The sequence below is a fragment of the Phanerochaete carnosa genome, assembly GCF_000300595.1.
Source record: "Phanerochaete carnosa HHB-10118-sp unplaced genomic scaffold PHACAscaffold_5, whole genome shotgun sequence".
NCBI lineage: Eukaryota > Fungi > Basidiomycota > Agaricomycetes > Polyporales > Phanerochaetaceae > Phanerochaete > Phanerochaete carnosa.
The window spans coordinates 385445-403711 of NW_006767632.1; the positions used below are offsets into that span (position 1 = coordinate 385445).

Below are 18267 nucleotides of genomic sequence, written 5' to 3' on the forward strand. Positions count from 1 at the left end.
ACAAATTCGCCCACACCGTTCTGACCTCTCTCTTACCTTTACCACCTTCTGCCATCGCTGCACACCCTTTCGCTCGCCATCGACCATGGCGTCGAAGAGCATGGCTCGCTTCCGTGTGTGGTACGCCAAGTGGGTCGTCTTCTACAACAAGTGGGCCGAGTACAACGTCGAGACCCTATTCTCCCGCAAACGTCCCCTCGCTCCGCCCCGCTCGGTCCTCGTTCATCAGGACATTCCCGCGGACTGGTACGACAAGAAGCAGCGAGTCATGAAAGATCACGTCTTTGCAACGAACCAAGTTATCACCTCGAAGTATACCGTCGTCACCTTTGTCCCTCGTAATCTCCTCGAGCAATTCAGGAGGGTAGCCAACTGGTGAGTGACAGCTTTCATGCATCTCCGTATCTTGCAGGTTTTGGAGCATGTCGTGGGCTTCGACGGGGACGTTTATCTGGGCCAGTACACGGAAATGCTTCGACGCGCAGTGCGTTCACCACGCCGATAAGCCAACATCACGAGCATACGATTTTCAACATCCACTTTACGTGTCGGTAACGTCTGCGCTTGCCCGTAGTCGCTACCCTGCGCCGCCCCTGCGTCGGTGATCTTCGGCAATGTGCAGCTACGCGCGACTCTTTACGCCGTTCCCACAGCCACCGCCGGCCGACGAGGTCTGCTTCGCGCACCCGCCGTCTGCAGTACCCCACATCTCTTGCGTACAATCACACAGTCCTTTGCACCCGACTTGCCTTCGCTATCCGACCATTTCCCCTTGTGATCTGCCAGCGTCTCACAGATGTCGGTGTCGCATCAAAAAGTACTCGATCGGACTCTGCAGCCGTATCGCACTGGAGCTTCGTCCACTGGGCCGAGGCTATATACGGCGCCACAGTGACGTCTCTGGTCTATCCAAGACCTGAGCTCTCCTTAGCGATGTTTCGGGCCCGTGCGGCGCGAGAAGCGCTACCGATGCTATCGACCGGCCGCATCCGATCGTTGCAGTTTGCTTGGGGCGGACTTGACACGATTTAGCGAAGCGAGTTCCCGGAGCCCATGACATGCTGTTTCCTCCCCTGTGTTCTCGAAGCGATTGACCCGGCCGTTGCAGAGCAAGCGCCGAAGTACTCTGCGTCCTACGGGACGCTGGGTATATCGGGAGACGCATGTGTGCCAGGCTTTCGCTTTGAGGCGTTTGCTTTATTTTCTCCGTTTTAGGGTCGCTTGTGGACGGTTCAAATTACTGATCACATACCACCCACAGCTTCTTCCTGGCGATTGCTATCCTGCAGTTCTTCTCGCTCTTCTCAACTGTCTCACCAGGATTGGTCATCCTTCCACTTCTTATCGTCCTCGCCATTACGGCGCTGAAGGATGGCTACGAGGATATCAAACGGCATCAAAGCGACCGACAGGTTAACTACTCCCAAACGCGCGTACTCCAAGGCGGCGACTTTGTCAACCCGAATCCCATGGAAGGCAAGAGCAAGACTTTCGTACGTGGGCTCGTTCCGGCCCACAAGCAAAGACCGAAGAAATCGCAACTCTCAGGCGCAGCGTTGCAGGATCGTACGGACATGTTGGAGCATGGTGCGCCTCCAGAAGGCATCCCAACACACCCGCCGCAACCCGCTGGCGACAGCGAAGTGCCGGACGGTATCGAATACGACGAAGAGGAGCCGGCGCAACAAGACGGTCTGTTCCACCACCACTACGGCAGTAAACGACCACACTGGCAAATGACGAACTGGGAGGACCTCAAGGTCGGCGATTTCGTCAAGATCGTGAATAACGAGTCGATACCGGCCGATATACTTCTCTGCGCGACGTCGGAAGATGAGAACGTTGCGTTTGTCGAGACGAAGAATCTGGACGGAGAGACGAATCTGAAGAGTCGTTCCGCGGCGTCACAGCTTACCCAATTGCGTTCGGCCTACGCGTGTGCTGATAGGCGCACCTCGTTCCGCGTCGACTGCGACCGTCCGGATACCAACCTCTATAGTCTCAGTGCGGCCGTCGTCATGCCCGACGAGGAGAAGAGTCCCGTCGACATTCAGATGGTCCTCCTCCGCGGCACCGTCCTGCGGAACACCCGTTGGGCAATCGGACTGGTCCTGTACACCGGCGAGGATACCAAGATTGTCTTGAACTCTGGAGATACCCCGAGTAAACGGAGCAAGGTCGAACGGCAGATGAACCCTCAGGTGTAAGTTCCGTAGTCTATTCTCGAATGCTAAGCGCTGACGTGCAACAGTTTCATCAATTTGGGCATTTTGGCAGCCATGGCAGCTGCCCTTGGTATTGCGGACGCTATCTTGGAGCAGCGCTACTTCCCGCTCAACGCACCATGGCTGTTCCGCGACACACGAAACGACGATAATCCGCACATCAACGGCCTGATTACCACAGTGTTCGCGCTCATCACATTCCAGAACATTGTCCCTATCTCGCTGTACATTTCCATCGAGTTCGTGCGGACGATCCAGGCGCTATGGATCTACTTCGACTACGAGATGTACTATGAGAAGACGGACACGACGACGCTTGCGCGGAGCTGGAATTTATCGGACGACCTTGGCCAGATTGACTACATCTTCTCGGACAAGACGGGCACGCTCACTCAAAACGCCATGCTGTTCAGACAATGTTCGATTGGTGGGCGCGAATACAAGGGTGATCCCGAGGTTTCCGAGGACACGCTGAGGGTCAAGGAGGAGACGTTCCTAACAAAGCGTCTGTCAGGCGACTCCGCGACCGCGAGGGGCTCTGGCGCATCCGGTACACGCTCACCCACTAAGAAGGAGTCGGGGTCGTCGTTCGGGTCCCCTGACTCGCGCGGGACAACTGAGGTTAAGCTCGCGCAAGGTGTCCTCAAGCGGTTTAGGGATCATGTGCTCTCCGCCGACATCTCTAGGGCTGCTGCCGTCAACGCAGACTCAACCGCGGAGGACTACTCGTATGCGCGTATGCTCCACGGATTCTGGCTCACACTTGCACTCTGCCACACTGTCCTGACTGGGACGGATCCCGAGACGGGCGCGTTGGAGTACAAGGCACAGAGTCCGGACGAAGCAGCACTCGTGCAGGCCGCCGCGGATGTCGGTTTCGTATTCCGGGGCCGCGAGAAGGACATTTTGATGGTCAGCACGCCGTTCTCAGAGGGGATCGACCGCTACGAGCTCCTGAACGTGCTCGAGTTCAATTCGTCGCGGAAGCGGATGAGCATCATCGTGCGCAAGATTGACGACGACGAGCAGAACGGCTTGTTACTGCTGTCGAAGGGCGCGGACAACGTCATTTTCGAGCGCCTCCGCTCTGGACAACAGGAACAGCTCACGGAAGTCACCGAGGACCACCTGTCAGACTTTGCGAGCGAGGGTCTGCGGACGCTTACTCTTGCGTGGAGATCCATCCCTGGTTTGTCGTTTATCCGCATTGATTTTGTTTAAGTTTATTGAAAACTCTACAGAGGAAGAATACGAGGCCTGGAGCGAGATGTACCACGAGGCGACAATTGCGCTAGAGGACCGTCAAGAGAAGATTGACGTCGCTTGTGAGGCGATCGAGAGGGACCTCAGCCTGCTTGGCGCCACTGGCATCGAGGACAAGCTGCAAGATGGCGTGCCTGAAACTATCGCTGATCTGAAGGAAGCCGGCATCAAGATTTGGGTTGCCACAGGCGACAAGCTTGAGACTGCGATCGGTATGTCGCTACCACTTTCCTGCGGCTCCATGTGCTAATCCGCCACTCTAGCTATCGGGCATAGCACGAACCTTATCGGCAACGACGACAACGTCATCATCATTCGCGGCGGAGGCGAGCTCGGCCGTCCTGTGTACTCTCAGATGGCGGGTGCTGTCGACGAATTCTTCCCAACGAGTGGTATCCTCAGCGAACAGGGCATTGCGGACAACATCCAGTCGGACACAAATCCCGGAGGGCAGTACTCTCTGCAGCGCGTTAACACTGGCGTGACTTCGATCGTCGGCCAGGACAATGGCAGGCGGTCGGGCGGATATGTGCTCGTCATCGACGGCGCTGCGCTGAACGAGGCACTTTCGGACGGCACCCACAAACAGCTTCTCCTCCGTCTTGCGATGCAGTGCGAGGCCGTCATATGCTGCCGAGTTTCCCCGCTGCAGAAGGCGCTCGTCGTCAAGCTCGTCAAGGACGGTCTCCATGTCATGACTCTTGCAATTGGTGACGGTGCGAACGATGTCAGCATGATTCAGGCTGCGGACGTCGGTGTTGGTATCGCAGGTGAAGAAGGTTTACAGGCTGTTAACTCGTCAGACTACGCGATTGCGCAGGTGGGTCACTCTTTGAGTTTTGAATGATAAATGAGCTTATGCACGATCAGTTCCGGTTCTTGAAGAGACTGTTGCTCGTCCATGGACACTGGTCATACGCGCGCAATGGCAACATGATCATCAACTTCTTCTACAAGAATATCGTGTCTATCGGGATTCTGTGGTGGTACCAGATTTACTGCGCGTGGAGCAGTCAATAGTGAGCATTGTGCCTAGACTATATCTCACCCGGAGTCTGACAGTTCTTCAGCGACTTCGAATATACGTATCTACTGTTCTGGAACTCTTTCTGGACAATAGCCCCGGTTATTGCGATGGGTCTCTTCGATCGTCCTGTAGACGACCACGTCTTGATGGACTTGCCCGAACTCTACAAGCATTCGCGCCAAGGAGAGTACTTTAACTTGAAGCTCTTTTTGATCTACATGCTCGATGGCATATACCAGGTATGCACTCTGTTCGCTCATACCGCAACCTCCCCTGACGCTCTTTTATAGTCTGTGATCGTGTTCTTTTTCATCTTCTACGCCTACTTCTCCCCATCGTCCCGCAGCGATGGCTACGACGTCTACCTCTACGAATTCTCGACCACGATGGCTGTCGGTGCGGTCATGATCGTCACCGTCTTTGTCGGAATGAACATCAGCACATGGACAAGTTGGGTGTGGTGGACGCTCGGAGTTGAAATTGCCCTCATCTGGGTTTACACTGTACGTCCGTATTCTCTCCTAAATGGTCTGCTGGCTGATTTTGTCTGCAGGCCGTCTACTCTGCTATTCCACCAAGTACCTTCTCTACCCCTATCTACGGCAACGACCACTACCTGTTCCACTCTGCCTACTACTGGCTGGGCCTGTTCTTCATGACCCCTCTGGCACTACTTCCGCGGTTATGCGCGAAGGCGTACAAGTTCATCTTCCACCCGTCGGACATGGACCGCGTACGGTATCTGCAAAAGCTGGATCCAGAGCACGACTTCCGGAAAGACCGTGAGCAGGGTGGGATAGCGTACATCAAGCGCAGCGTGAGCACTTCGCGTGGCGTCAAACGCAGGTCGATCATTCAGCGTGGTCCACGCGCGGGAATGGGCAGCCGCACGGACATGTCTACAGGCCTGCGAAGCCACAATACTGGGTTCGACTTCTCTATGGAAGAGAACGGCGTCGCGCTCCGCAGGCTGCAGAGCAACCTCTCGGGGGTGCAGCAGCCCGCGCAGCAACACAAGCGTCGGCGGACGCTCCTATCGAGCATCTCGCGCGCGGTTCGCCGGAAGAAGACACCAAGCACCGTGGCCGAGGAGCCCGTCGCCGAGGAGTCCCGGCCCAACTCACCAAAACACTGACACACGACCTGAGACGAATATTCCACTGCCCCTAGATCTCCCAACCTGATTGTGTTTTTATCTCAGTCCACCACCCGATGTTTCAGTATTGCTCATCTACTGCGCTCTCTCGTATTATATTTTTCGCTTCCCCATCTTCTCTGTATCCATCGGATGTCTATCATGGGTAGTACAGGCACACTTACGATAATGACGATAATGAGTTCCTTCCGCCGTTCCTCCTTTGTGCTTGTAGGTGTCCGAATACATATGTACTGTAGTCATCCCCTTATATATTACTGCCGTATCTCCCTTGGAGACAAAAGAAGTAGCACGGATGCGAGACTCGCTCGCGCAAGGCGGCCTTACACTGCTTACAAGCCCAGCTATTATTGCGGATTCAGGGCTACCAGCACAACGCTCTAATAGTGATACGCTGCTTCAAATCCACACAACGGACTTACTCAATGCTAGAACTTGAAGCCACAAGGGTGGCTCTGGGTTTTGATGAATTTTAAGCTCGACAAGGCTCACGCGTCACGATGGGGGGACCCACTGACAACTATCCAAATGCAGAGATATCGACACTCCTTGTGGAACGGCGTATTGCGCTGTATTCGTGCGGGAGAGCGGCGTTGCGGTTTGTTGCATGATGCTTTACATGACGTTCAGCGCATTAGGTTACGACTGCCGGAGTCGCTAACATTCGCTGACAGGTTCTGGGGTGGCGTGGGAAACCCGTCGGCGGTCTGCTCATGAGCACAACAACCCATGCATTGGTTCTACAGCTGTATATCGTACATTGCGTTTCTAATCCATACCCCCTCCCCCCTCCTGCCGTTTGCCGTCAAGCCCTTCTCACCTTGGTCAGGATTCCTTGTAGACCTTCTACATCATGCTGATCGCTGTTTGTGTCGATGTTCATGCGGTTGGCCTAGAGCTCTGATCCCAACCTGCGGCGGAAAACGCAAGTGGTGGTCAATTAAAGCCGTTCTGCGCTACTTGTAGACATAAGGTATGGTAAAGGCCGCGACAAGCGCGATGACCGCAAGCACGACTGCCACGATCGGCTTGCTCGTCGTGTCATCAGCTCGTTTGGCCGCTGCGGCGTCCACTTTGACGCGCTTCGGCCGCGGCGCTGGCTCATACATGGAGAGCTGTACGTACCCGATGGACTTCAAACCGTGGACGCTGTGGACAGGCATCAGATAATGCGCGATTGAGGGAGAGCAAGAGACATACTAATATCCGTTAATGTTGCGGTTAATCTCATCTTCCATGCCCAGCGGGACACCGGCGAGTGACCACGTCACCTTAGTGTGATCGCTGCCCTGGTCGAGCGTCGTCGTGAGGGTCGCAAAGTGGCCTACGGATTGTACATCAGTCTCGGAACGTGCGAACAAACATACGCGAGGGCGTACCGTCCGGCCAGGTTGGGCTCGAAAGCGCCCACGTCTGGATGATCTCCTTTGGCGAATTAAGCGAGACGTACTTGCCCTTGACACCACCGCCGAATAGGAAGTACTCAGTGTCGGGTTGCGCGGTCGACTGTTCGTTGGTCAGCACATCGGTCGTCTTAACGTTCGGGGCGAGTGGAAGTGTACCTTCGCGGGAGCGCGTGTCCACGAGGGTATCCTGTTCTCGTTGGTCAGGATAGAGAACAAATCCTCAGCAGAGGCCATGAACGTCGAGTCGACGGAAACGGTGGTCGAGTTTACCGCTTTGGCATCCTTCTTTACGGCCGGCTTAGCCGTAGCTGCCGCGCTCGAAGACGTGGCAGACGCTGCAGCAGACGGAGCGATGTTCGAGGGTGCTGGCGTGCTCTGGCGGCTGGGCTCGGCGCTGATGGTGAGGTCCTTACCGTGAGTGTTGATAATCGCAGACGGGAACTCGGAGAGCTTCGTCTCCAGCGCGGTCGGGAGACGTGCCTTCGCGAGTTCGAAGACCTTGTCGACGGCTGGGCTCCGCGCGGTGCTTAGGCTCCAATGCCACTTCATGCGAAGTATAAGAAGCAGTCTATTTGTGGACGAACAGAGAGAACGCACCTGGTACTCTGAGATGCCATCGAGGGTAATCTCATGAGAGACTTCTGGGATGGTGAGCTTGCCCAGGACCTCAGTACCGTCTGCAGTCTTGCCAGTCCACTTGAGCTCAACCTTACAGTCGTAGATCGTCAAGAGTCTGGGATGGTCGCTCAGACTTCGCCACGTACACTCAGGCGGAGGCGAACACGTACTTAGACTTGCGCTGCCCCAGCTCGACATCTCCGTCCACTTCGGCGACCTCTGACACAAACACTTCTTCTTCCCCATCACCCTTAACGGAGACAGTCGTGAGCTCGCGCTCGAACCAGTTTTTGGCCCATGGCGTCACGTTCTTGTTCTTCCAGTGCCAGTTGGCGGTCGATACAGCCATTGGCGGTGGAACAGTAGCCATGCTTTTAGAGTGAGACTGGTAGCGAGTAGAACAGGACAGGCACAGAGCAGGAGATGAAAAGTAAAAGGACGGCACAAAACTCAATCCAACGTCGTGGTCGCGGTTTATGAGATGCGCGCGACTTGACCGCCGTCTCGAACATTCTACCGCATTCGACTGCCGATGCTTGGCGCAAATGAGCATAGAAAATGCTTCTAGTGCCCGAAAATGATGCTGAAGCCAACTGCGAATATATTCAGACCATAGAATCATGTTTGCGACCCTGCACAGCGACCTCCCGCAAGTTCCAGAGGAAAGCGCTGCGTATTAATTCCAGAATAGGAAAGCGTCGGGATCACAGCTGGTCCAATGATACTTGGGAGCGTAAGCATTAAGGAAGAACGAGTGTAGCGGCAGTATATAACAGCGGGAATGGAAACAACAATTCAGTCCTGTTATCCTGTGAAAACGAGCGGTACGGACGAGAACATCCAAGAGGGTATCGGGATTTTCAAAGGAAAAACAACGGGGTCACCGAGAGGGAATGAAAGAATATTGACCTAGGCACTCTACGGCGCCGCAGGGCGGTTCGTCTGCTCCTTCAGCGCAAGTAGCTGCTTCGAGCGGAATGCCTCGTAGTGAATCTGCGCCGTCGTCTCGATGAGGTCCTGCAGATGTGTCCGGGTCAGGAAATTCCGCAAGTAGACAAACTCGCAGTGCTTCTCGTTCTCGACGTTGATCACGCCCCAGCGCGTCTTGCGGCCACGGACGGTCTTGCCGTCGATTATTACGCTGCGGTCAGAGCCGACAACGGCGAAGGGAGTCATGGTCTGTAACACTGTCGGTACCATATGCCATCAAGTTTGTCATGCACGTACCCTGATACTCTCGTTCAGCTGAATCTCCTCCTCGTCACTCTCCTCCGTGTCGAATGGATAGAGACGGATGTTATGGTACGTCATCTCCGCGCGAATCTTCTGCTTGAACGCCTCGCGCTCTTCGAGAGTCAGGCTGTCTGCCTTCGCAACAACAGGTACAACATTAACGACTTCGCTTAGCTTCTTCATGACGATGATGTCAATGGCCCGAAGCGAATGGCCGCTCGGGTTGATGAAGTAAAGTGCGCAATGGATGCGGGTATCCTGGATGTGCCGGTCGCGCATCGCGGTCAGCTCCTTGCGCAGATATGCACTGTGCTGGTCCTTAATATATTTAATGATCGTATCCCAGCTGCGAGGGTGACACAGCCATCAGCCAACGTTTTATGCACGCAGAATGCAGTAATGACACACCAGCCCTCGTTGTTGATCTGGTCACCATACCCGGGGGTGTCGACGATGTTCAAGCGCAAGCGAACGCCGTTCTCGACAATAACTATCCAACACCCTTTAGAGTACGTTCCATGCGTGCCAGTGTACTGCACGCACCATGCGAGACTGGGTGAATCTCCGTCGTCTGCCTCACTGGCTCTTCAGCAGCAAGGCGACCCTTCGAGTCGATGAGGTGCGAAGCGAAAATGGTGTTGATGAGTGTCGACTTGCCCAGACCGGTCTGACCTATTGACCTTGTTCAAGCACTGCTCGTGTTACTTTGAAGACTCGGCTAAGCACGTACCAACAACGATCACGTTGAACTGGAAGCCACGCTTCAAGAGCTTGTGCTCAATCTGAGCAGTGATACTGTCGAAACCGACATAGGTCGACGCGCGGATTTCCTCGGTGGGGGTAGCGGCAGTGCTAGACGACATGGCTCTCTGCACCGACTGGAAGATGAACAAGCAGAGACGTGCGAAGTAAAGGAAGGAACAGACTGTTGATGCAGTGATGCGAAAATGCGCGTTTGGATGGACTTTCAAAGCTCGGCTTACTGATGCTAAGCGGAGTTTGAACTGTAGACTAGAGAAATCAGTAATCACGTTGGCAGACGTAACAACTGCCTTAACAACGGTTCAACGGTCAAGCATTTGGCTCTCCTTCCTGTCCACAGACTCGATCGTGCATCAAGACTGTCTCAATCATACGTAGCGACAACTCATCACTCATTGATTCACCGCGGCAAAGCTGTGTGAATTGTCAACAATCCTTCATTCTACCGCCACGCTACGTCTTGCGCCACATTTACTCTTGCTCTGTAACATACCTACTTGTCAACATCTGGATCCTGGGCATCTTGGTGCTCGCACTATCTTCCGCTGGGCTATTTTGTATGAATATTTTAATACATGCTTCAACCTCTCACGCTCGATATATGTGCCACGGCAGCACCTTGGTTGCCAGCCATCTAGAGCAGTCATTCAAGGTGCGCTCCTGGGACGAACAGCAATATTGTACTCTGCATAACCATTCCACTGTTGCCGAGGACGCTCACGACCTCTCGAGATACAAAGCTGAATACTTTTGTCTCCCCGAAACCCTCATCGGTGAATTATCACCGGACACCGTTGCTTGTACTAAAATAATGGCAGTCTTCTTGGTATGTCTTGCGAAGACACATAGACGACTCAATATCTGGACCATGTCGGCTGTTCTCTCACAAAGCGTTCGGATGGTCCAAATCAGCTGTGTCCATTTGTTCGTCAAGCCCTTATAACTCGCCCCTGCGTAAGCTTCGCCCATACTCGAATTCAAAATTCATGGGCACTTGCGCGCTCAGCAGACATCGAAACCGTACAAATACCTCTCAGCTGAGGCAGGCCGTCGAGCAATCGGGACTTGTCAAGTTAACGCCGAGGCAAGCAAGGGCCCAGTATGCGGCCATGTTGCGTGCTCATCATTCATGACCATTCCAGAACGTCCATCCTCGGCCGCCCAGGTGAATTATACGACTATCTTGAAGACTATTGCTCAGACGCAGGCTAGAAATGAAATGCCATGTCCAGGCTTAAGGCCGAGAAGACAAAGAGCCACTGAGGGAACTCTTGCGCACCAGACCTCACGCATTCAACAGATGTATACGCGCCATCGAAGCATCCGGAATCGGCTTCGGCCTCGTATGCTTCGAGCTCTTGTTCTCATCGGGGAACTGGCACGTCGTCTCACGAGGGATACCCGAACGAGGTCACGGAATTTGTGCAGTTGGGCTACTATCGTTAAACCAGTCTTTTAAAACTTGCCGTGCGTTAAAAGACTGGTCCTCAGCACCGTCCACTGGGCCAAAAAATCCAGGGATTTTTCGGCGTATAAAATAGTGTATACTATGATGTTCTTTCACTTTTTACGGCGGAGCGATGCCTTGGTAGTGTACAGAAAACGAAAAGGTGGTGCGGAGGCCCAGGATAGCTGCTGATGGGAAGCGTGACATAGCCGACCATAAGCGCTGCTCACTTGGCAGCATCGGGTTATTCAAATCTCATTGTGACTGATGTGACCATTTTTAAAGGACTGGTGCCATCGCCCTGCTCTGAGAGCACCTACGTTAAAACACTGTGCTGCTCTTGCGACACCCGTCTAAATATTCGCAGGAATTAAGGACATTTAGCTGAAATGCTGGCTTCTATTTCAGTGCCATTTTTATGCTATCAGGCGGAGGGACGCGAGCTCGGGAATTTATTTGGCAGGATCGTTAAAAGACTGGGTTAATGATAGTAGATGCCCGAGACATTAATGTTCTGGAAGGCAAGTGCTAAGATTGGGTCCGGCAGTTCCGGAGCGTGTTTCGAGCGAGGATTGCGCATATATAGTGGTGTACGAGGCGGCGAAAGCGAGGCGTAAGGCTGCGCTAGAGTTGCTGACCACTGGGAGGACGATGCTATATGGAACATGAGCTCGCCGACTGTTGGCTGTAAATTATTAATCAAATCTTACTCCTTTCATCTACAGGGACGTGCAGACTCCTGGCCGCCGTCCGTGGGGCGATAAGTCGCTTTATCTCACTACGGTTGTGCTATCTTATCTGCGAATTGCTATTTCTGTTAATATCATCTAGGGACGTGCAGCTTTCGAATTCGGAGGTTCGCAAATAGCTATCATCGGGTGTGCACGGCAGAAGCAGTGCGTTCACTACTGACGATTCGGCGCCATCATCGTAAGCAGCCTCACAGTGAGTGTTTTCAAGTACTCTTGAGCTTCTGGTACTCATTTAGGCTGATAATTTAATTACTCATGCAGAGAAAACAGGGAGGGCTAACCCTCTCACTGTGAGGCTATGTCTTGCGGCACGAGCGAGTATACGCCGCCATGTACATGGAATGCGCCCGTTGTCAAGGCTTGACCTAGTGCGGGACGCCAACACGCCACCAGGTTGTTCTGAAGGAGCCTGCAGCCGTGCTCCAGTGCGCCTCCGAGACATGTCCATGACTATGTCGGATACCTGCTCGATGCCTGTGTGCGAACTTTCACCAGTGAGTCCGACCTGCACCACACGGCAAAATGACGTTCGCAAATAAGGCGTGCGTGCCGCACCGCAGCCAACGAAACCACGTCCTCCGCATCAATCGGGCGTCACGAAACATCGATCGAAGCAATGCTTGCACCTTGCTATGCACGTTTCGCTTCTGCCTCGTGGCAACCCGCAGGACGTGTGGGAGGCAGCGAGTATATCTTTAGGCGGAATGCTGACGAATGTCTTCCACCCGCTGTCGTTTCCTCCCTACATCCGCAGGCAATCCGGAAAACGCACCAGGGCTAGAGCGTTAGAGAGCCATGCTCCTCGGCAGAACGACCGTGTGGTATATGCTACCCTTTGTTACAGCTGTTTTTGCACAGCTCCCCAACACGTTCCAGTGGTCGTTTGGCGGACTTGTGAGTACATTCTCAACGAATCCCATCCAGCTCATCACCAAAGTTCGTAGTTCGCACCTCAGCCACTCGAGGAATGCCAAACTCTCCAAATCGTCATCTCGCCGTTCGACAGCAGTGATTCGCCTGCATCAGCTGGCATTCCACCATTCTATATGCTTGCATTCGAGCCAGGAGGCGTTCCAACCACTTCCGCTCTCGGTTCAGATCTCACGCGGCTGTTATGGCAGGTCGATCATGTCCGTGGTGCGTTGGCATGACGCTCATTCGATGACTTCTCACGTTTAACCGCTCGGATTTAAGGCTCACAAATCATGCTTGCCGTAATAGACTCCGCTGGAAACACAGGAGGCGTGTCAAAGATCCTCTTCGACGTCACTGGTCAGTTTCTTTATACTCTGTTGCCTTTTGGCGAATACTCATGTACCACAGCTGGCAGTGATACGTCGTGTCTTTCTGCGCCTTCTCCTTCATCCGCCGTGCTCCAGGCCAATGTGTCTGACAGCCTCTTCGCTTGTCAGCCATGGGGCCTCGCAGTCACCGGTGGCAAGCAACCGTACACTGTAGTGCTCTCGCAACTTGATTCGGCCGCTATCATCGTTGCGACAATGGAGGATGGCGATGATGTGTTTACCTACATCAACCGCGGCGATCCTGGTTGGCAGATGATGGGTAAGTGACTTCGCGGTAATATCGGATGCAGACCTAACAGTTACATGCTTTAAGCCTCCGTTTATGATGCGTAAGCTATTTTATCTAATCAACGTTCTCTCAACACTGACCTATCCTAGCACAGGGCAATGGGGTACCTCAACGGGCGTGGTCCAGAGCACGAGCTCCGACGCTACTTGTCCAGGGTTAGAATCCTTACAATTCGCTTCGAGAGCCGGCGCGAGCGATGGGGTTTTTGCTCCGACGATCAATTTCTTTCCGCCAGGGAATTCGCCGTCAAGTCTAGCATCTGTTACAGCTAGAGCCAACGACTCCACTCACATCTCTGCTACGCCATATCCTAGTGCTATGGCGACTGAGTCGACAGTTGGAATACGCCCCGGTGCCCAGCTAGTCATCGGCCTGTCTTTGGGAATTGGCATCCCGCTCATTGCCGCCCTTCTGGCTGCCCTTTGGTTTTACACTCGAAGGCGAGAGAAATCTCCACGGTCCCCCCTTGACATACTTGCATCTCCCATCGATATCAACCGATTAAGCATGCGCGATGCTATTGTCGCCACGCCATTTGACTTAAGACTCTACTTGCTTGGCTATTCGCGGACTCCTTCAGTACCCACGGACACTGAAGCAGATTCATCAGCAGCCCCATACGCTGGTGGCCGCGGGCCCGAGACGTCTCAGAGACGCCATTCGAGATCGTTCAGCTCGTATGAGTTTATCGAGCCGGTCTTGCAAGAAATAACGGCCCCGTCCCGAACAAGTACATCCACCGACTTCGCCGCCGGACACAACCGATGGTCTACCGTTCTAGTTGACATACCTACCCCAACGAGATCACCTCCACCTGTAACTACGGTCACACATGAACAGAGGCGCCGCGTCGCCCAAGTCTATCTCCGACCTTCTTCTCGAGGCTCAATCTCGCAGCTGATGCATGATCCTGAGCTTCAGGACGTCATTCTCCGAACTGCGTCTCCTGAAAGCATTGCCAGCCACTCTGGCGGCGGCGAGTGGATAGAAACGGACGATTCTCATCCTCCAGTATCACGGTAGCGGGGTCCCGATCGTTTGATACCTCCTTCGCATTACGAATACCAAGAGTTACAGGCTAATGTTAATTTAAGTTATTCGCTGGTACGCTTCATGCTTAATCGCCTAATGCCTTTGACATCGAAGTTGACCCTTTATCGTCCGAATAGACGAGATATGTGCTGAGAGTTAGGAAGCTTCTGCCCAGATGCAGGTAGAGAGAGATACTATTACCCTGATGCAAAGGCAGAATAGCATGCTGATTCTTTCTATTTATTCTTGCAACAAACTGGACATGTGCGTTCCTGGTTCCCGCTTCTTGATTGAGTCGCACGCTGATGTGCGGAGTCGATTCTTTGACACATACAGTGCATGGTCTAATCTGTAGTTATCTTCAATTACATTGCTCCCAAGTTTCGCCGACGAACCGCCCACCACCTTGTAAACTCTGCATCGCCTGGTCGTACACGAGGTGATCATTCTACAAGTGGCCGTGCTATCCTAGGATATCCCTGGAGCTTTGGTGCTTCCGTGCAACAGCATCGATCCTCACTTCAAACTTATCCAGCTTCTCCCTCCACTTAGCTGGAGGATTACGAGCACCAGGAAATTACATTAGCAACGACACCCCTGACCTTATTGCTGCAAAATGCTGTCCGTTTTGCATTACGATACATGCAGGGACATCCGAGTAAATGCTAAGTGGGTTGACTGGTACAGAGTCATCGCCTCCTGGCTTGCTCCGTGTTGGTGAGAGTTGCCGTATTATTCCGCTCTGTATAAGGCTAACTGCTGTGTCCACGCCGTATAGAGACGTGTCGAGGATACACAGCCTCTATGCACCTTTATCAGCCCATGACGAGATACCTATAGGCACGAGCTTTCCTGATCGTTACAGCCTTTCTTCGTACCCAAGGAGCGATTCATATTTGTAGGACTGTTGCTTAAGCTTTCGCTGCTTCCCTCTCTCCCCAGATCCTTCACAGCTTGTAAGACACCTCAACAACGTCGCGACCACACAGAGGATGCATCCCGTCTGCTTATCCGCCGCGATGGCTCTCGCTGGTCTAATAGCAGGTGTTACTGCCCAGCCACGTCCAGCGTTTCAGCGGAGCTGGGGAGACGCCGTAAGTCATTGCATACCGCATTTAACGCCACACTGACAGAGAATATAGGCTTCTCTGGATTCCTTTGAAGAGTGCCAACTGCTGTCGGTAGTCGTCGAGTCGTTGGACAGCGAAAACTCGTCCGCTGTCGGTGTTGCACTATACTATATGTTAGCCTTCGAGGCTGGTGGCGTCCCGACCACTTCCATGATTGGTTATGATCCGACAAACTTATGTTGGCAGGCGAACCATAAGCAAGGTCAGTGAGCGTTCTGTGTAGCATTTAGCCGGAGATCTAACTATCCGCGCCGAAGGCTCGTCGCTGATGCTGATCATCGTCGACTCTAATGGCAGCGCAGGTGGAGTGCCTCAGCCGCTTTATAGCATGACTGGCACGTCTTTCCGTCACTGGGATAGAGAGATGACTGACACTTGTCCAGCTGGGGACGATATATCTTGCCTCAAATCCCTTCCTTCATCCTCGCTAGCTACAGTACACGCCAACGTCTCTGACACGGTCTTAACATGCGAACCGCTGGGTCTCAGCATCAGCGGTGGTCAAAAGCCATATACCGTTGTTCTGTCTGAGATGCACTCCGACACTATCACCGTGGTAACCTTGGCCAATGATAACGATACATTAACATATATCAGCCGAGTTGACCCAGACTGGCAGCTGATTGGTGAGTATATCATCTTCTGTAGTAATTGTATGTCTCGCAGTTACTGAATCTATGGCATAACTCACAGCCTCGGTGTATGATGCGTAAGTGTCTTTTTGAATCTTTGTAGGAAGCCTATTGAAGCTTTATAGCTCTGGACACTGGGGAACTTCAACCAACGCAATTCGCACGTCCGGGCCGGAAGACACCGCATGCCTTGGACTGGAAACCTCACAATCCAGCTCAACAGGCGGCGGAGGCGAGCCCATGTCTTCGTCAATACAACCCTTTCCATCAGGCACCTCCGTCTCACCGCCTGTCAGCAGTCAACCAGGCATCGTCCCCACGCTCTCGGGCAACAGCAATAAACATACCCAGGTCATCGTCGGTGTCATAGTGGGGGTTGGAGTCCCTCTCCTTCTCGCGGCAGTGCTCGTACCCTTGATACGACGCTACAGACGACGAAGCTCTGGTGTAAGGAGGACGCCCCCAGACCTTCTCTCTTCGCCTGCCATCGAATTTGACCCCATACGCTCGAAGAAGCCAAACCCTTCACACTTCACCGTTCTCCAAGCACTTCGCACGAAGAGCCAGCGCCCCCTCTAGCTGCTCATGCGGACAGCAACAGCGCAGCGACTTCTCACCCTTCCCCACCCAGCAATCTCTCGCAGCCCACTGTCGGCGAGCAGCCGTCCAGCCATGAGCCGTCCCCGCCTATGCATCCATCTGCTATATCGCCCGATGCACCAGTATTGGGAAAGAGGAAGCTTCGCTTGGTGAACGACTACTCGCGTCCTGCATCGTCTTCGACCGCTTCGCTGGCTCGGTCGTCACACGAAGCGTCAGGCCAGACACAGAGGCAACAATCAAGCACCACAGGTACCGCTAGCCGTGCAGAAGAGGTGCCCCATTCCCCGGAGGTCCTCATCCAGCACCGTGATGGAGGTACCGCGGCCCTTCAAGAGCTTCCTCTGCCCTACACGGATCTCTCCTGACCTTCCTCGTCCACGTTTCACCATATTTCCTCCACGGAATGACGATTCTCGGCGGTTTTGTTTCGGCATTTGTTTCTATTGTGTGTGTCAAATGTACGTCACGGCCCGGGTTCCCAAGGTATCCGTCGCGTCACTTGGCACAGAATTCCCAGCAAGCGCACTATCACTACAGAATGGATGTGGTATGTTAGACACGCTCGTTTAGCTTCGAAGATGGCCCATCGTCTCCTATTATCTTGGAGGGGGCCGCGTCGCCAAGGAATGCAACGTGAGTCCAGGTGCAGATGAACATTCTGGCTTGTTGATAACACCCGTACCACGCAGGTCGTATTGATATCTTGCCAAACCCAACCGAAGACGACAAGATATAGTGTCTAAAATTATGTTGCCAAGTTACCAGCCTCGTCGTAGGGAAATGGACCGTAGTGTACGTCGCCTATCTGTCGTTCGCGGCGAAAAGTATGGCCGTCCAGGGATCCCAGCGCTATCTCGGCTTGCTAATTCCTGCGCAGAAGTTTACTAGGTATATTTTGAGCCAGTTGACCAATGAGTGTGGTACGTCCCCTTAGTCTCTGGCTTGGGTGATATCACAGACCAATCAGACGCAGCGACCCGGGGCATTGCTGACGACCAAGGTAACACGTAAGCTGAACAACAGAGGCAGGGCAGATAAGGTTTATGCATCACAGCCCTGCCTGTGATGTGGCGAAGCCGAACAGTTGGCCGGAATTGAGGGCTAGCCCACATCCCGCAAGACTCTTCGAGTCTACCGGCCTCCGCTGTTCCCCAGTCAGTGCTGAGGGTAAGTGATAACGAAGCCCACACTGGCCCTTTCGCCTGCGTACGGGATCAAATGTGGGAGTAGCCCTCTCAATATCCGTCCGGCACCGGCTGCTGCGCTATCAGTGATGTCCGTCACACCGTCGCTGGAGTGTGGGCAACACTCATTGATCGTTGAGGCACGGCCTCCGCCGCCAAGGTATCGCTAAATATACTAGATGGATGCTGGTTAACGTTTTCGCT

At 53.6% G+C, this 18267-nt stretch overlaps 6 protein-coding genes across 6 annotated transcripts; 4 read left to right on the forward strand and 2 right to left on the reverse strand.

The window, feature by feature from the left end:
* Positions 1-73: 73 nt before the first annotated feature.
* Positions 74-5917, forward strand: PHACADRAFT_255350 (uncharacterized protein). The gene is made up of 9 exons (XM_007395316.1): positions 74-375; positions 1262-2203; positions 2252-3414; positions 3467-3700; positions 3752-4308; positions 4359-4507; positions 4559-4754; positions 4806-5018; positions 5069-5917. The coding sequence occupies exons 1-9, from the start codon at positions 86-88 to the stop codon at positions 5648-5650; spliced, it is 4326 nt and encodes a 1441-aa protein (XP_007395378.1). The 5' UTR covers positions 74-85; the 3' UTR covers positions 5651-5917.
* A 492-nt stretch (positions 5918-6409) lies between these two features.
* On the reverse strand, positions 6410-8091 carry PHACADRAFT_255354 (uncharacterized protein). The gene is made up of 7 exons (XM_007395317.1): positions 7866-8091; positions 7675-7810; positions 7234-7620; positions 7051-7177; positions 6872-6995; positions 6797-6820; positions 6410-6582 (listed from the first exon to the last, which is right to left on the reverse strand). The coding sequence occupies exons 1-7, from the start codon at positions 8063-8065 to the stop codon at positions 6564-6566; spliced, it is 1017 nt and encodes a 338-aa protein (XP_007395379.1). The 5' UTR covers positions 8066-8091; the 3' UTR covers positions 6410-6563.
* Positions 8092-8351: 260 nt separating this feature from the next.
* Positions 8352-9823, reverse strand: PHACADRAFT_255359 (uncharacterized protein). Its single transcript, XM_007395318.1, has 5 exons — positions 9659-9823; positions 9472-9600; positions 9337-9418; positions 8923-9274; positions 8352-8874 (listed from the first exon to the last, which is right to left on the reverse strand). The coding sequence occupies exons 1-5, from the start codon at positions 9789-9791 to the stop codon at positions 8614-8616; spliced, it is 957 nt and encodes a 318-aa protein (XP_007395380.1). The 5' UTR covers positions 9792-9823; the 3' UTR covers positions 8352-8613.
* Positions 9824-12327: 2504 nt separating this feature from the next.
* Positions 12328-14793, forward strand: PHACADRAFT_208564 (uncharacterized protein). Its single transcript, XM_007395319.1, has 6 exons — positions 12328-12783; positions 12834-13026; positions 13084-13161; positions 13213-13452; positions 13507-13522; positions 13572-14793. The coding sequence occupies exons 1-6, from the start codon at positions 12685-12687 to the stop codon at positions 14503-14505; spliced, it is 1560 nt and encodes a 519-aa protein (XP_007395381.1). The 5' UTR covers positions 12328-12684; the 3' UTR covers positions 14506-14793.
* A 661-nt stretch (positions 14794-15454) lies between these two features.
* Positions 15455-16916, forward strand: PHACADRAFT_255361 (uncharacterized protein). Its single transcript, XM_007395320.1, has 6 exons — positions 15455-15608; positions 15657-15846; positions 15902-15979; positions 16028-16270; positions 16338-16353; positions 16402-16916. The coding sequence occupies exons 1-6, from the start codon at positions 15534-15536 to the stop codon at positions 16853-16855; spliced, it is 1056 nt and encodes a 351-aa protein (XP_007395382.1). The 5' UTR covers positions 15455-15533; the 3' UTR covers positions 16856-16916.
* Positions 16917-16965: 49 nt separating this feature from the next.
* PHACADRAFT_160961 (uncharacterized protein) lies at positions 16966-17244 on the forward strand (the record flags this gene model as incomplete). Its single annotated transcript, XM_007395321.1, has 1 exon — positions 16966-17244. The coding sequence occupies one exon, from the start codon at positions 16966-16968 to the stop codon at positions 17242-17244; it is 279 nt and encodes a 92-aa protein (XP_007395383.1).
* Positions 17245-18267: the final 1023 nt, after the last annotated feature.

What these genes read in the sequence shown, in the direction of transcription:
- PHACADRAFT_255350 (XM_007395316.1), top strand. Translation starts at nt 86, where the DNA reads ATGGCGTCGAAGAGCATGGCTCGCTTCCGTGTGTGGTACGCCAAGTGG. An exon ending in TGCGTGGAGATCCATCCCTG is followed by an intron (nt 3,415 to 3,466) that starts GTTTGTCGTTTA and finishes AAAACTCTACAG; the next exon opens with AGGAAGAATACGAGGCCTGG. An exon ending in TGCGCGTGGAGCAGTCAATA is followed by an intron (nt 4,508 to 4,558) that starts GTGAGCATTGTG and finishes ACAGTTCTTCAG; the next exon opens with CGACTTCGAATATACGTATC.
- PHACADRAFT_255354 (XM_007395317.1), bottom strand. Translation starts at nt 8,065, where the DNA reads ATGGCTACTGTTCCACCGCCAATGGCTGTATCGACCGCCAACTGGCAC. An exon ending in GGACACGCGCTCCCGCGAAG is followed by an intron (nt 7,178 to 7,233) that starts GTACACTTCCAC and finishes ACCAACGAACAG; the next exon opens with TCGACCGCGCAACCCGACAC. An exon ending in CGCAACATTAACGGATATTA is followed by an intron (nt 6,821 to 6,871) that starts GTATGTCTCTTG and finishes GCCTGTCCACAG; the next exon opens with CGTCCACGGTTTGAAGTCCA.
- PHACADRAFT_255359 (XM_007395318.1), bottom strand. Translation starts at nt 9,791, where the DNA reads ATGTCGTCTAGCACTGCCGCTACCCCCACCGAGGAAATCCGCGCGTCG. An exon ending in GTTCAACGTGATCGTTGTTG is followed by an intron (nt 9,601 to 9,658) that starts GTACGTGCTTAG and finishes CAAGGTCAATAG; the next exon opens with GTCAGACCGGTCTGGGCAAG. An exon ending in CAGATCAACAACGAGGGCTG is followed by an intron (nt 9,275 to 9,336) that starts GTGTGTCATTAC and finishes TCACCCTCGCAG; the next exon opens with CTGGGATACGATCATTAAAT.
- PHACADRAFT_208564 (XM_007395319.1), top strand. Translation starts at nt 12,685, where the DNA reads ATGCTCCTCGGCAGAACGACCGTGTGGTATATGCTACCCTTTGTTACA. An exon ending in AGTGGTCGTTTGGCGGACTT is followed by an intron (nt 12,784 to 12,833) that starts GTGAGTACATTC and finishes CAAAGTTCGTAG; the next exon opens with TTCGCACCTCAGCCACTCGA. An exon ending in GATCCTCTTCGACGTCACTG is followed by an intron (nt 13,162 to 13,212) that starts GTCAGTTTCTTT and finishes CATGTACCACAG; the next exon opens with CTGGCAGTGATACGTCGTGT.
- PHACADRAFT_255361 (XM_007395320.1), top strand. Translation starts at nt 15,534, where the DNA reads ATGGCTCTCGCTGGTCTAATAGCAGGTGTTACTGCCCAGCCACGTCCA. An exon ending in AGCGGAGCTGGGGAGACGCC is followed by an intron (nt 15,609 to 15,656) that starts GTAAGTCATTGC and finishes CAGAGAATATAG; the next exon opens with GCTTCTCTGGATTCCTTTGA. An exon ending in GCAGGCGAACCATAAGCAAG is followed by an intron (nt 15,847 to 15,901) that starts GTCAGTGAGCGT and finishes TCCGCGCCGAAG; the next exon opens with GCTCGTCGCTGATGCTGATC.